At 34.5% G+C, this 17216-nt stretch overlaps 1 protein-coding gene across 15 annotated transcripts in view; it reads left to right on the forward strand.

Moving 5' to 3' along the window:
- MPDZ (multiple PDZ domain crumbs cell polarity complex component) overlaps positions 1-17216 on the forward strand; it is a 175293-nt gene that overhangs the window by 24123 nt on the left and 133954 nt on the right. For 14 of the 15 annotated variants that reach the window (XM_010807804.4, XM_005209940.5, XM_010807808.4 and 11 more), the window contains exons 2-3: positions 1461-1538; positions 3712-3878. In XM_010807804.4, the coding sequence (XP_010806106.1) occupies positions 1523-1538; positions 3712-3878 (183 nt within the window). In that variant the 5' untranslated portion in view covers positions 1461-1522. Of the gene's footprint in view, positions 1-1460; positions 1539-3711; positions 3879-17216 lie in introns of those variants that run through there. The other variant, NM_001192891.2, reaches the window with a different exon arrangement.

The following is a 17216-nucleotide window of genomic DNA, read 5'->3' on the forward strand; positions in this document are numbered from 1 at the left end:
CTCTTTTTTCTTAACTTTTTATCTTTCTGAGTTAAGTTTTCATAGGGGAAAGAGCATAGAATTAAATTTTATTGTGCATACCAAGCACTCATGTATATAATTTTACTTTTTCAAAACTTTATGAGATTTTCTAATACAAGTGTCAGTACTTGAGCTGTTTGACTATTTGAAATGGAGTCATTTTAAATTGTATATCCGACCTGGCTTAAGAAAGGTCAATAGGTATTATTCTCAGAGTTTACACAGAGCTAACCATCAATGGGCTGTGCATCTGCTCCTGCATACCAGATTCTTCTTTTTCTCCCAAAGGCATTCTTTCTCAAACAGGGGGTCAGCTTGTTCCTTCTCAGAGAAGTCCCCTGTCTCATCTTTTAGATGAAAAGTGAGGATCTCTGGTTCTGAATTCCTCTTCTCCATTGAAGGAATGACCCACTGACTTCTGATGACTGTGGGTTTTCTTCAAGGGGAAGGATCAGTATAACTTGGAGTCAGTTGTACAAAACTGTTGGACAGCAGAGATTCAGGATGAGCTAGTGATGTGGGTATTGTCAGAGACCTGCATCCCGTACTTGAAAGAGTTTAGATGAGTATAATCAGAGAAAGATGAGATCTGTGTGGGTTGAAGGAGTTTTTTTGAGTAGGGAAAAAGATTATTGACAGGAGGGTATTTTAAAAATGTAAAATATCTTTGGAATGTTGTGCTCTCCTTTATTCAGTTTTTCATCCATGGTTTAATATATCTTGCACTCACTCGCTGATTGAGCATCACAGTTCATTTCTTAATTGGTGTGTCTGAATTGTCTTCCCAGTTAAGACTAGGAGCATTCAACAGCAGGGTCATATCTTCTACTTTTTATCTTAAAAATATTTTTTTGCCTACAGAATTTCTTATTCAGAGCCTAGTAAGCTCCTTCCACTTTGGGTAAGGATCTGTAAGTGAATCCAGAGTTATAGTGGTCTCTGTTGAGGAGCTTTTAAGGAAATATTTTGGATACTTCCACCAACTTACTTGGGGCTTCCCACGTGGCTCAGTGGTAAAGAATCCGCCTGCCAATGCAAAAGATATGAGTTTGATCCCTGGTTTGGGAATATTCTCTGGAGGAGGAAATGGCAACCCTCCCCCAAATATTCTTGCCTGGAGAATTCCATGGACAGAGAAGCCTGGTGGGCTACAGTCCATTGGGTCCCAAAGAGTCAGACATGACTGAGCAACTGAGCACCAACTTATTTAAAATAGATTTTATGCCTTTTACCTTATTATACAAATGCAATCTGTATACATTTATGCAAATCTTATTCAAATATAAGATAATTTTGAATAAATCCTAAAATGAATACTTTTTTTTTTTAACCTATACAGAAAACTATCTTAAGTTATCTCTACAATATCTTAATGGTCAGAGGAATCATAGTAGTATCAAGTGGTTAAACATAACCATTTCATTTTCTTTTCTCCCTAGAGTTCCATTGTAGTCGTTGGTTTATAATCATTCTAAAGAAGAACACTGAAATTTGGAAAAAAATGTTAGAAACTATAGGTAAGACCTATTTCTTCCTGTTTTGATAATGATTTAAAATTCTTCCATTGGGATCTTTGAAATATGTTCTACATATTAAAATTCTGTCTATAATAATTTGGTTATTTTTTTTATCCACTATCATTGTACTAGGGCAATGTGTTTCGATATTTAGATGGTTTCATACGAAGTGTTATCAAATCACATCATTTATAAGCAAAAGTTAAAAGCATATGAAGTGTTCTACCAAATTTGGGTTTTAAGAAAGCTTAATGTAAACCCAGTTCCGATTTATGAACTCAGTTCTGGTTAAAGTTTGTTTCTGGATAGCACCAGAAGTATAACAGTATTTTTAATACTGAAGGTCATTGCCTGTGTCTTACTTTTACTTTACTCTTGGCAGGTTAAATAGTACTGAGCTTTTAAGTTGGTAAAACTGTTATAACAGTACCGAATAGGTTGACAAACTTGAGTGACAATTTATGGTAGTTTAATTTCTGCAGTAGATAATTTAGGTTGAAATATCCAACAAATTTTCTAGACTTCTGTGTTGATCTTTTTTTTCCCCCACACTGTACTGCTCTTTAGTTTTAGAGAAGCTAGTTTATAGAACTGGTTTCAGATATGTCAGGTATGGAACATCCAGTCTGTCATGGTCCCTTATCTGACACTGCAGTCTTCACCTTTTCCTGGGAACGCTTTGGGTGTGATTATTGGAAGGTATTGGAAGGTATCTGTGATGCCTTGATGATCATGGCTGATACCTTGACACCTGCAGGTTTTGAGGAGTAGTGGGAAGTGGGTGGCAGGAAAGGAGGAACTGTTTTTGTGATCATGAGGATCATTACTGTTGACTTTTGTTCCTGGTACTATGACCATAATAAGAATGCATGGGTGCACATTTCCTATCACCTATTTTATACTAAAGTCACACAGAGTAAAGACTAATAGTTTACATAGGAAAGTTCCTCATAAGAAAGTGGACAGCAAAGGGGAAATACAGAATTATTTAAGCCATTACCTATAATCTTCATTTTGTAAGTTATTACTGAGTTGTACACCTTTCAAGAATTGATGTGAGAATTCATACTAGATTTATTTTTTGAGATACCATGGGAAATATGACCTAAAATCAGTTCTTAGGCATACCTTTATTACTGTTTGCTTTTAAAATTCTGCATATGAGTGTTTAACTTTGTGCATGAACTCATGGTCAGCATTAGTTAATATTTTAGTTTCTCCATTCCTGCATAATCATATTTTTGCTATCAAAAAATGTCTCTAGTGATAGTTCGCACTCTTTTATTACTATGATATGGCAAATATATTTTAATAGATATCGTCGAGAATATGTTAGGGCATATATCTTAGCAGTCTCCAGTATTTTTTAAAAATTGTAGCTTCACTTACATGGAAGGGAGAGAGGGAGTGAGAGTGGGATTTTGAGAGATGTTTTTAACTGTTATTTATGGTAGCATTGAACTGTCTAGAGTCTTGCATGTTGGATGTTAGGATTATTAAGGATGCCCTTATGGAAAATACTAACTTTGGCACCTTGGTACCTTACACAGGTGATTAATAAATAAATTGTATTCAGTTTTATGCTTATGTACGTATGCTATTTAACTTGGAGGTGAGACATTTCAAGCACTAAAAAATTGTGTTTTTGAAGGAATATGTGTTATTGTAATGTATTTTCAAGTAAATGCAAAAATATATAATGCATTGCCTCTTACTTAATACATGAAATTGTTATATTTTAACTGTTATACTTCATCAGTGACATTATTTACCTCTACTTATTAGTTATATTTCTAATTTTTCTTATATATACATTTTTAATAAAAAAGAAATAGCATTTATAAGATCACAGAATGTTTGGTTTTAATTAATTTTTATAAAAGTTGAAACAGCTGGTATTAGAAGCATGTCAGATATGCATCATCTGAATTTGTTTCCATACTTAGTTAGTTGCATGTACCGTACACTATAACCAGTTGGCTGCTTTTAAACAAACTTTCTTATTAGAGGCTTCAAGGTTTGAAGAATGTATTTAGAGTGACATGTTTTAGTCCCTTCTTTTTTCCAAGTCAATTTTCATGTCTCCCAAGAAATAGTTTTAGAATTTCTATAAGCATGGTTTGATGCCTGTCTTTTGAATCCTGTTACTGACTAACACTGCTCTTTGGTTTAGACAAAAATCGGGCCCTGCAGGCAGCAGAGCGCTTGCAGGCCAAGCTGCGGGAACGTGGGGATGCAGCAAATGAAGACAAACTGAACCTTCTCAAGTCAGTGCTGCAGAGCCCGCTCTTCAGCCAGATTCTGAACTTTCAGACTTCCATACAGCAGCTGAAAGACCAGGTAAGACATGGTGTGTATCCACAGGAGGCCTGCAGAGCATGGCATAGAGCTTGTAAAGTCTCCTGTTTTTTTCTGAAAGGCTGATTGTTGTATGTGTGAATTAATTGTTAATGAGGTCATTTAAACCTCCAAGTGAGACTTCATGTTCACTGTGGCTCCCCACTCGGCTGTGCCCTCAGTTATTTTCTTAATGGTCATGGCTGTATATTGTAAATGATATGACATTGTGTTGAAAGCTGTGGGAAAATGGAAGAATGAGTTCCTGCAGGAGAGGAAGATGATAAAAATATGTTTAGGGTGGATGGCTGTAGCTTGGTTTCCATCATCACTGTGACTCATTGTTCATGTGATTGTGCTTATTCAAATTCAGACATTCATCACACTTAGAAGATTTCAGATGAGCCTAGATTTGCATGTGTAATCATGTATGTGAAGAAAGGAAATCACCTCTATGTTGACAATAGAAGGAATAATTACATTGTCATCAGTTAGAGGCATTGCAATTCTCACTTCTAAAAAGAGTGTAAGTAGCAATTGCTACCATGACAGCATCAGATGGTGATAAACATTAGGACTTCTAAATGTAACACAGTGTTTATTTCTGTAAAAATTATGAGCACTAAAAAGTCCTAGCGTTTATATTAAAATTGAAACATAATGCAATGACAGAATGAAAACTGAAGTCATATGGTCACTGAACTTACTTAATGTAATCACCATTTCTCAGGTTTTTTAAAAATAGTTTTTAAATGGTAGTTATCCTCACAAGGTTTGAAGTTTATCTAATTATGTCTTCAGTCCAAGTTAATTCTCATTCTGATGTTTTTAGCATTAATCTAATGGTTATGGCTAGCCAATATTCTGCCTTAAAAGTTTAACATGAAACCTGAAGATTAGTTTCATAATTCAGTTGAAGAACAGCTTCAATTAACAACAACAAAAACCCCAAAATCTGCCAAATGGAAAAAGAACAGTAGTAGCAATAGAGAAGGAATTTGTTAAATGTCATATAACTTCTTAATCTAGCTATTTTAATGACCCCCCCCAAATTAAGTACATAGATCAAGAAGAATCTTTAAAAATATTTCTCTCAAGTGAATTTGTACACACTAATTTTAAAAGTGATGATCATGAATTAAGAAAAAGAGGTGGATTCATTATATATAATTGTGTTTTTTTCCTTTGTAAATTATTGAAAAAATTGGTTTCAGGTACTCATTTTCAGAATGGATTGGCATTCTTTTGGAGAAACCAGTATTATGGATATTAGTATAATTATGGTATAGAAAATTACCTGGTTTTTAAACAATGTGAAGATGTTTTACAGATATCTTCTCCCCTTATTGTATTATGTGGAAATATGACTTGAATGAGAGGGAAAGCTGAAAGAAAAATTACTAGTGATTATGTTAGGAAATGCTGTTAGTCTAGTGAAGCAGCTGTCAAAATGTCCCTGCTATCTAGTCTTATGTAAGGGGAATAGCTTTTGTACTTGACAGGTCTGCTGAAAGGAGGGAAGAAAAAGGACTGCTTGTTGTTGAGCTTGTTTTACCCTTTCCGAATGGAACTAGGATATGGGATCTGAAACTATTTGGGGCCCGTGTAATTCAACCTAAAACTTCTTTGGAAATTACTGAGGATAATATCATGGAGCCTCGTAGTCTAGGACTATGGACAGTATGATCTCATTTTATTAATGACAAATGCTATTATACAGTTGACCCTTGAATAACCTGGGTTTGAACTGTACAAACTTGTATTTTCTCTTCCTTATGATGTTTTTGATAATGTTTTCTTTTCTCTAGTTTGCTTTATTATAAGAATATGGTATATAATATATATAACATACAAAATATGTGTTAATTGACTATGTTATAGGTGAGACTTTAGTCAGTAGTAGGCTATTAGTAGTTAACTTTTGGAGGAGTCAAAGCTATAATACTTGGATTTTTGACTGCATCGTAATTGATGTCTCACCCCACTCCTCGCCCCTGTGTTGTGCAGGGGTCAACTGTATTTCAAGGCTGTGATGTTCGTGAATTATGTAGGTGTGTTTGACATGACTTTCCTGTTTTTGGCTCATTGGTCACCTCTTCAAATAGTGAAAGGGACCGTGGAAACTATCTGTTCATCCCCCTGCTGATTATAACAGATTAGTTTACAGAGTAGAGCCAGAGGTGGAACTTGGACTTCTTGGCTCCCAAGGCGCAGTCCTTTCCCACGTTTGACCCTGAAGCTTGTCTTACATCTCCCCCAGACCAAGGTTAACAGTGCCTGGATGCCATGAGTTTAGTGTCTGTTGAAACCATAGATAACGTCCCACAGTTTTTGTACTCTTCACTTTACTCTCCATTCTTTACCAGTTCAAAATCATTTATTTTTCTCCCTTGCCTGACTAGAGAAAATTTTCAAAAACTTGTAATATTTTCTGTTTTAAAGTTAAACGTATATATTCTAAGTGTTATCATGTTAGATTTAAATTTTCTATATCATTTACCAACTGCTAATTTATTATTATTTGTAATTTAATATTTAAGTAGTGCATCTAAGGAGTGAGTAGCTATACAAATCTGATGAATGGCCAACTTTTATTTATTATCTTTCACCTAAATTACATTTTCAAGTATTTAATTTTATATGCATGATAGGAGCAAGTTACTATCTCTGTCTCTTTTAGTATTACTGTAAAGTTTGACCCCTTTAATTTTTCTCTGCCATCATTCTGCCTTTTAGAAGCAAAGGGAGTGAATAATTGAAAAGCCCAAGGTATATTCACCATATGGGGAACATGATCATATTGTTGTATTAATGACAGATGTTAACATGCCTTGTTGAATTAAACCTACTATTTTTTTTCCCCTTTTCATTACTTCTTTTCAGTAATGTTTGATTTTTCCAATTTGCTTCTTCAGTATTAAGACAGCCCTTAGAAATCAAACTGTTTCCCTTTGGCAAATTAAACACTTGACAGGTGTGTAACTGAGAGGGCAAAAAAGCCATGCCCTGAAGGGATGTGCTATTTAAATATTGTCAAAAATATTAACAGGTCTGAGAGTATAATTGATGCCTCTGGTTAACTCTGCCACATTGTGTATTGTTCTAACCACCAGCTAAAAGGATGTGTGCTGTTAAACCTGAATAATCTCTAATAGCTCCAGTTCATTTCCTACTGCATGATCCTGTTTAAGTGAAGGGGGGTGGATAACTGTGACTTTGTGTCAATGATCTGTCAAATGCAAATTCTCAAGTAGTGTCCTCTCTGTCACCTAGTCATCCAGGCTAATAACTGCAGGGCTTAATGCATATTCATGACAAAAATCCAGCTATTGTGGAGGAAATAAACACGTTAGCAATTTAATAATAGAAACTTGTCAGACGAGAGGATATTGGATTAGCATATTTATTCTGTAACGTTTGTCCAACCCAATATAGGTGGATGCTACTTTCCTGATTAATTAATTGCCTTGCCTTCTGAAATGACTAAGGGTACTAAGTTAAATCGGAAAACTGTGAATTAAAATTATTAACTTTATTAGAAAGGACTGATACTTAAAATTGTCATTGCTAAGATTTTTTAAAATTATGGTTACAGAGACCAATTCTAACATTGAAGAAATGATGTGGATATCAGGGTTACAAAAGCTGCTGATCTGGAAAATTAGCCTTGGGGCACAGTATTCTGGAGGTTTCTCCTTGTTAGGGATTTCCAGCCTTTTTGGAGTATGGCACTCCTTATTTTGTTGTTGTTTGATTTCCAGGTTCCTGGTTTGTTCACCTTTCTCACAGGGAAGTGTTGGCTTACCTATATATCATCTAGATGCATATGTGTATATATATAAAAAATTAAGCCAGATTTTTCTAGGTTTTTATTTGGAAATTTTATGAAATTTCTTGGAATTATTGGAGAGACATTGATTTAACTTAAAACAAGTATTGGAAATTATTCTTCAGTGTTGATTAGAGTAATTCAGTCCTTTTTCATTTTTATTCTCGAAAAATATGGTCTTCACGGTATAAAAGTCATGGTTTTATATTTCTGTGTTTCTAAGTTTTATCTTTTCACATTCTGAAAAAAGTTTGGGACAACTCCTGAGGGCAAAACATCCTAATAGATGGTGCAAATGTAAATCTAAATAAAGATCAAATAAAAATATTAGAGAACTAGATATACCAAGTCTCTTGGGTGGCTAAAATTGAGTATATAATTTAATTCTCATTTCCCAGGACAAAGGCAAAAAAGAACCAGATGATTGTATATTGCTCAATATGAGACATCATTCAATAAACCAAATTTCCCCTTGGCAGTGGGAAGGGTATGGGAGCTCATGTTTTTTTTTTTTTTAATAGAAAGCTCATAATCATTTAGTAATAAACCTTTGTTGAACACTTAAAATAAATAAAAATGCAATGAATAAGTAAGATGGAGATTCTTACCTATCTAGAGGGAAAGAACATATATAATCTTATGTCATTAAATAGAAAAACAAGCTAAGTGGTATAAAAGGAAGAGGGAGGAAGAAATTACTAACTTTGACTAGAGGAAAACTTCACATTGGAGGTGACATCGAAGATGGGTTTTGAAAAATGAGTAGAAGTTTTCTGTAGAGATAGAGGGAATTATTTCAGGTAATGGGAAGAGTGTTTAAAAATGTAGAGCTGTTCTCAGTTCAGGGTTACTGTACACTTTCTCTCCAGGGGACACTGAACAGTGTGTGGAGACACTTTAGATGGTCGCACTTGTGGGTTGGAGGGGTGGGACAACGCTAGAGGCGTGTAATATATGGAGTCCCGGGATGCTGCTCCACATCCTCAATATAGAGGACAGCCCCTCAAACAGGGAATTGCTGGGTTTAGAGAGTCTTCAGTTCTGAGGTTGACAAATCTTGACAGAGAGTCGAGGATATACCTGTGTTATCAGAGAAATAGGGTATGGGAGGCTATTGACAGAAGAGGAAACTTTGGAGCCAGACTGTGAAGGCTTTAGTAAGGTTTTCTGTTTTTCTCTTTCTGTTTTTTATCATCATTGCTCTTTTGCACTCAGCTTTCCATATCATTTTTTTTTGTAACAAGTTGAAGTTGTATCAACTTTATCTCTTAAGGTGCTATTTAATACAATATTTTTTTTTCTGTTTATGTTGCTTTATTACAACAAAAACAAAATATTGTATTTAATACAATATTTTAACAATTATTTATTTTTATTTCTGCACATTTTAAAGACTGTAGTAAAAAACATACCACATAAAGGTGCTATTTATTTTTTTTATTTTTTTTAAAGGTGCTATTTAATACAATATTTTAACAATTATTTATTTTTATTTCTGTACATTTTAAAGACTGTGGTAAAAAACATACCACATAAAATGAAGGTAAAGGTTTTAATGACATTTTGATGGATAAGACCCTCAAATATAATTGTAAAATACATGAATCATTCTTCAAAGGGCTGTTTCTTTCATCTTTTGAAGTCTGAAATACACTAAGGATACACACTAATTTAGTAATGACTTTTCTGCTAAAGCATGCATGAGATAATGTACCCCATGTATATTTTTCTGATCCTCTGTCTTAAAACAAAAGCACACTTTATAGAACCTAGAGAAGCAGGCAGTCAGTGTGTACTTCAGAGTTTTATGTCTGTGTTAGTTGCTTAGTTGTATCCAACTCTTTACCACCCCATGGACTGTAGCCCACCAATCTCCTCTGTCCATGGAATTCTCCAGGCAAGAATACTGAAGTAGGTTGCCATTCCCTTCTCCAGGGGATCTTCCTGATCTAGGTATCGAACCTGGGTCCTGCACTGCAGGCAGATTCTTTACTGTCTGAACCACCAGGCACTGACAGTAAACTTCAGAAGGTCACTTTCAAATACCTGACATCAGCAGAGGGTATTAGATGGAACATCACCATGCTGGGGCCTGCCCAAAGAGCCACTCTTCTGTATTTGTAGGACCGATAAATCAAGTTCATGGCCAAAGTGTTGAGGTATGCTGCTTTTAAGCAGTAATATCAACACCTCTGACATCTTGCATTTATGATTTTTAGATTGATGAAAAGTTGAAAATTTTGATAATTGAGCACTTGCTTGCTCTGTTTTGACTTAGGTAATTAATAAACACCCACTATTTTGTGTAATTCTTGTCTCAAAGAACAGAAATGCCTGTGTTTCCTCAGCCTGATTTATTAACTATATAAAAGATGAAAATGTAACCCTGTGTTGATGGTTTCTAATTTGAGACTGAAATGAAGATGATTCATCTGTAAGCTTGCTGTCAGGAAAAGGGAAATGACTACTGTCTCTCAAGAATGCTTAGGTTAAATTATGACTTGGTGTGAAGGGAGGGGAATGGAGAGAAAGAATATATGCCTCAACCTATTAACAAGAATTATCTAGACGTCAAATAGAATTCTTCCCAGTTGATGTTGCCTGTGAGAATTAAAAAATATTTTTCTTACCCTTAAAATGGTTTTACTTTTATGATTGAGCATTACAGCAGCCTAACAGAAAGTGTCTGTAAGACTTCAATGTACATTATCTAGGAGAAGTTACGAGAAGAGTTGAGTCTCATGTTTTTGCATTTACCATAAAGTTTATTTACTGTCAGAATTTCAAATACTTTATTTTTGGTACAATAACAGCTTTTAAATGTTTGTTCCTTTAACTAAAAGTTTGTAAATATAGAGCCTTTGAAGGGACTAAAATTCTTGTTTTATCCTGGGCAAGAAGGCAATGTTCAAGCTTTTTATACAGTGCTGGATTAAAATGCAACACCATCTTGCCATTGAGTATGCATGTGTGTCTAAAACAGCAAATGGTGCTAATTGTATGGTGTTTTTGTGACAAAGTTAAATGGTCTTCGGAGAAGAGGGAAAAAAAAAAATAAGAAATTTACTGAGTATAATCTAAATCAGTTTTTTAACCCACGAATTTAGAACAATAGAGGTTGATTTGCATTTGAAGTATGGCAACAGTAAGAACCATTCCTTTTAGGAAACCCTTGTGTGCTATGGACTCTGTCTCATTTATTCAGTCCATCAGTTTTTTGAGGTGGGGTTTCTCCACACTTTGTCCAGTGAGGAAATAGGGGCTAAGAGAGATTATATAACTTTATCTGGACCATACAGTTATTCGTTGGTAGATTTAGGGGAAGAATCTAGGTCTGTGTGACTCTGAAGCCAATATTTTTTTTTTCCTTCTAATTTACACTTTTTCTAAGTCCTTAGTTCTATAACATAAAGGAAAAAATAGGTTTAAAAAAAACAGTTAATAGCAATCATAAAGAGAAATGAATTTAGTCTTTTGTAAATTCAAATGTATTAAAATTTGCTGTTTCCCTTGAATTATCTCTCCTAAATTTTAATCAGAAATCCTTTTAAATATAAACCAGAAGTTTCATTCTCCTTTTATTTATAATTAGGCAAACTTCTAAAGTAAATGGACTGGGTAGAGTAATAGTAAGATGGAGAGCCAGCATGGTAAAGTAACATCAGTTTTCATGTGCCCATTTTCATATATTTATACTTGTCTAGAGGGTTTTATTTTTATTTTTCTCTAAGCAGACTGTGAACAGTGAATCAATTTTATCTTCTAGAAATGTGGGACTGGTAGAAAAAACACTGCAAACATTCTAACATGTCATTTGTCTAAATTTTTAATTTCTAAAATTTGTGGTGACATTCGAAATAAAGTTAATTTTTATACCTTTGCCCCTTTACTGTAGAAAATTCCAGCATACTTTGATAAGAATATTATTTTTGGTCAAGCTACATTCTTTACACTCTTTTTCTTTGGAAATTTTGTTCAGAAAGCACAGAAGTGTTGAGATTTAAATAAAGGAAAGACATTCTGTAAATACACATCAACACACATGCCTAGACTAGTGGTGTATATGCTGCGCGCCACTGCGCCATTTGTTCTTAACAAGCATGAGAAGGGGCTGAAGAATTCATTTGTTTGGAGGTTTGTTTGGAATCCATTTCCCACTTTTGGGATAAAATCCATGACACGTTCATCTTTGAATACCTTGTTCCTAACATGACACTTAACTCAGACTCAGTAAACAATTAATGATTACATGAATGTTCTTGAATATTCAGAACTGTTGCACATTAATAATTTGTCTTTCCTTGCTAGATAACTAGTTTTTTATATCAATAAACTAGCCACATAACTAAAGTTACTTTGAAGACCCCTCATTTTTCTCTTAGGAACCATATTAAATAGATACATCACTCATCATTCATCATCATCATAATTCACTTGGAAGGAGTTCTTACTGTGTGCCAGGAGCTCTTCCATGTTTCATCATTACAACAATACTATAAAGCAGAGGATAATATTTTCCTCATTTTATAGAGGGGTAATGGAAGCACAGAGAGGTTAGGTGAGGGAGTTGGAATTTGAATGCAGGCAAGCTGACTCCAGAGCTCAGGTCTTAATCATAAAACTCTGTTGCTTTTTGTTTCACTGTCCTTGTAAACAGTATAATGAACATAATTTAAGGAATTCCTGGTTATCTCGAGGCCTTCGTTTTGATTATCTGCTCTCAGATGCTGGCAGTGTTGTAGTGTTGTTCAGAGACCGACAATGATCTTAACCATGAGTTTATTTGTTTAAATGAAAAAAATATATATTAATCTTGACTGAGCCCTTTTTTGCTCCTCCTTTAGTTGTAAAATGGGAGCTAAATAGCATGGATTTTAAAAATGGAAGGCCTAAGCCCAGTGTTTACCAAGAGCTCAGTAAATAACCCGTTCTCTGTTTATTGCTTCCTCTTCTGTGGAGATTTAATGTTCTCAGGCCGTGGCTCTCAGTTTCCTCTCATGACCCCATTACATTCTTAAACATTTCTGAGGACCTCAAAGAGCTTTTATTTCTGTGGTTTTATCCATCAATATTTATATCAGGTTAGACATTAAAATTGAGAACTTTTGTAAATATTTACTTAGTAGTACATAAAAAATAACAGTAATAAGCCCATTACATTTAAAAGTTGGTGAAAAGAGTGGCATTGTTTTACATTTTTGCATTTTTCTTTAACATGGCTCAGTAGAAGATATCGGATTCTCATATCTGCTTCTGGATTTGATCTGTTTGGATTTGTTGTTTTAGTTTATGAACATGAGAAAATCTGGCTTCACACAAGTATGTAGACGGAAAAGGAGAGGGGTGTATATAGCCTTCAGATAATTGTGGTTAGTTATCCTTATTTGATAGGGCACCAGTCTCTTGTTAGTTTCTTAGAGGCTAGTTGCAGTGTGGAATCTGAAACCAAAACAGGGAATACTTCCCTGTGCTTTGAATTTTTACTTTCATTACCCATGCATAATTTTATATTACATTGGTCATTTGGAAAATTTGAAAAATAGAAAAATTGCACTTCACCTTTCATTACATAGTATCAGAAAATTAGACTTGCTGATATTGCTTCTGATCTTATCAATGTGTCTTTAAATTATGGAAAAGTTGTCAAGCCCAGGTTGGCAGATGCAAGTTTTTCAAAATTCTTAATTTTTACTTGAAAGCTCAAATTTTACTACTGGCAACAATTACTGTCAGTTGTTTTCTTTGAAGTGTCAGGCATACTTTATTTTTGAGAAAGTGTCTGCCATATACCAAAGTCTGTATAATCAGTTTTTGGATTTAAGTCATTTTTCACGTAATACAGTGCCGATGAAAAAAATAACCTAGTTTAGCTTGCAACTCAAACAATAGTGCTTTTCTTGTGACGATTGTATTTTTAATATATGAGAAGTACTTCATATTTACTTACCACTTTGAATCACAGAATTTTAAAAGACATACTTTTAAGAGTCAATATTGAATAAAATTAATAGTTTTTACTACTACTACTTTACTACTGATTTACTTTTGAATCACACACACACAAAAAAGGACTTTTGTATGTGATTCTGTGGTAGGGGAATAGACTTGTTCTTGCGAAGAGGAGCTGAAAATGATTTGTTGCCCTTTTTTTTCACAGCCTTCCACAGACACCTCTTTTATTACTGTCCCATCCCCTAGAGCCGAATGTCTTGAACATTTCAGGTGCTGAATAAGTATTCCAATGAAAGAAAGGAAGGTCTCATAGAAAATGTAAAATTATACACTGTTTTGTCTTAAAGCCCCACTCGCCGCAAGCCCCTTCCCTTCCTTAAAACTCGCTGCTCCATTTTGTAACTTGTTTAGTTCAGGAACTGTGAGCTACTTTATGTCCAAAATAGTCTCGTCACATTAAGCAAATCTGCTTTGAACATGCAATTCAATTTCTTTAATTAGCTTTAAAAATAAGGATCATTAAATCAGAGTGCCACCATCAATTACTGTGCTAGGGTTTGCCTGTTCAATAATGCATCAGAGTTGTGCTCTACTCAGTATTTCTCTGAAAGATTTATGGAAAAGGAGACCTCCCCTCTCTTGGTTCCAAACTTGAAATAGAGCTTTATTATGTATAAAATTTTTTTCCTATTCTGCCATTTTAGGTGCTGTATTTCATTGAATACTATCAGGATTCTATCCCTCTTTGCAGTTCATATTTGGGATCAGTTCCAGAGAGTGTTTTACAGCATTTTTGTAAATTCACAAGAAAATAAGCACTTTTCTTGCTCTGCATGAAGAAAAGACAAGGTGTGGAATACAAAAAAAAAAAAAAAAAGTCCGCAGTTCTGTGAGGTGCACCTGTTATGGCAAAATCCTCAGAGTGAGCCTTGCTTCTTATTTTTCACTATGTTGAGGAGTAACAAACAGAAAATTGGAGAATTGAACTAGCAATATATATTTATAAATTTGTTTAAAATCTAACTAAAACTGGGGTTGTAAAAGCAGTAGTCATTTTTCTTACTTAATTTAAATAATATATTTTAGCTTGTAAATGATAGAAATATAATATTTATCAAATGTATATAAGTGTTTGGGTGATTTTATTCTCATTGTTGTACTATGAATTCAGATTAAGTCAAAATAACAGGACCACAAATTAGGTTTGGATGATTTATATAGTAATGCTTTGGGAAATTCAGTTTGATCCTAAGCAATCATGTTCATAGACAATTACACAAGTATTTCTGGAAAGATTTATGTTTGCCATTAAATAGAGCTAGTAATGTTAACTTCTTTTCAGTTAACAGCCTAAAAGGGATAGATAAAAAGTAAGAAGTCAGTATTCAGCATTTTGAAGCTGTTTTAGTTAAATGAATTTATTTGAAAATTTTCTGTTAATCTTTTTGACTATTTTTGGAATGATGTTTATTTTGAAGAATAGTATATTTATTATTGAAAACATAATAAAAAGCAGTTTATAATTTAAAAATCTTACAAGTATATCAGCCTTGTAGTAGGGTGGGTCAAATACCTTAGTATAAAAGTATAAGATAGTGTAATGATTGTTTTTCTTCTAATTTGATGTGCAATTAAATGATACGAGTGTTAAAAATTTATAACCTTTAAGGAACAAATTTAGATGTGCTTCAGCAGTTAAGACATGTTTGCTGAGGATTCATCTTGACTTGAGCACTTGTAAAAATTTATTTTGGGAATGGGAATTAGCCTCTTGAATCTATATCAAGCCTGTGGAAGGTAATCTATCACAGTAATAGGCTAAACTTCATCTTCAGATCCATTTCTTCATTTTCCTTTGTTTATGGTGAATTTTAGATAACTGAACTTTCAGTTTCTGTCAGAAAAGATTTAGCTCGATACATAGAGGTTATTCCTAACCCCCCCCATTTAGGAGAAGTGTGTATCATTCACACTTCTTTTTTTGTTGTTTATCATTAAAATGTATCGTTCATTGGGGCACCCCCAGGTTCTCTGCTCTGATTGTAAAACTTACTTGTAAACTTAAAAATATTAAGCAAGAACATATTCAGTACAATTAAAGGAAAATTGCATAGCTCAAGGATTTTTCACAAATTGAATGTAGAAGTATGACCCTTTCCATAAATCACAGTGTAGAAAATTACCAGCACTCTATAATACTCTCTGTTCCTGCAGTCAGTCCTAACAATCCCAAAGGAATCACTTATTTTTTCCAGATGATTTGAGTTATGTTGACATATATTCTGATGCTGGGAGGGATTGAGGGCAGGAGGAGAAGGGGACGACAGAGGATGAGATGGCTGGATGGCATCACTGACTTGATGGACATGAGTCTGAGTGAACTCCGGGAGTTGGTGATGGACACGGAGGCCTGGCGTGCTGCGATTCATGGGGTCGGACACGACTGAGTGACTGAACCAACTGACTGACATATATTGTTGTATAAGTTTAAGATGTACAACGTGATATTTGAGATATTTGATACATGTATACATTGCAAAATGATTATCAACAGTAAGGCCAGTTAATACATCTGTCCCTTCACATAATTAACCATTTATATGTGTATGTGCTGAAAACTTTAAAAATCGACTGTCTTATTAGCTTTCAAGTATATAATACAGATTATTAACTGTAGCCATCATTGCTGTACGTTAGATCCTAGAATTTATTCATTTCTTACCTGAAAGTTTGTGCCCTTTTGACCAACATTTCCCCATTTCCCATACCCTGCGGTCCCTAGTAACCACCGGTCTACTCTTTGTTTCTATGAGTTTGGCTTTTTTAGATTCCACATGTAAGTCAGATCATACACTGTTTTGACTTCCATCCCATAGATAAGTATTTGAATTTTATATATTAGAGTCTGAGTATATATACTTTTGTACATGGCTTCTTTGTCTTCGCTTAGTGTCTATGAGATTCATTATCTTGTTCTTTGTAGCTGTCTTTCATTTTTCATTGCATGAGTACACTGGAATATATTTTTCCTTTCTTCTGTTGACTGTGAAAGAAAGTGAAAGTGAAAGTTGCTTAGTCGTGTCCGACTCTTTGTGACACTATGGACTATAGAGTCCATGGAATTCTCCAGGCCAGAATACTGGAGTGGGTAGCCTTTCCCCTCTGCAGGGGATCTTCCCAACCCATGGATTGAACCCAGATCTCCCACATTGTAAGCAGATTCTTTACCAGCTGAGCCACAAGGGAAGCCCAACAACACTGGAGTGGGTAGTCTATCCCTTCTCCAGTGGATCTTTCTGACCCAGGAATCAAGCTGGGGTCTCTTGCATTGTAGATGGATTCTTTTACCAACTGAGCTATCAGGGACTGTTGACTATAATTTTGCCTACCCCCTCCCAGTGTTTGACTGTATTATAAATAAAACTTCCATAAATGTTCTAACATGTATCTTTTGATGTTCACAAGTCTGCATTTCTCAGGAGTGAAATTTCTGGGTCTTAAGGTATATATTCAGCATTTGTATATTCTGTCTAGCTGTTTCCCAAATCAGTTGTCAATCT

This window comes from Bos taurus, chromosome 8, assembly GCF_002263795.3.
Source record: "Bos taurus isolate L1 Dominette 01449 registration number 42190680 breed Hereford chromosome 8, ARS-UCD2.0, whole genome shotgun sequence".
Taxonomy (NCBI): domain Eukaryota; kingdom Metazoa; phylum Chordata; class Mammalia; order Artiodactyla; family Bovidae; genus Bos; species Bos taurus.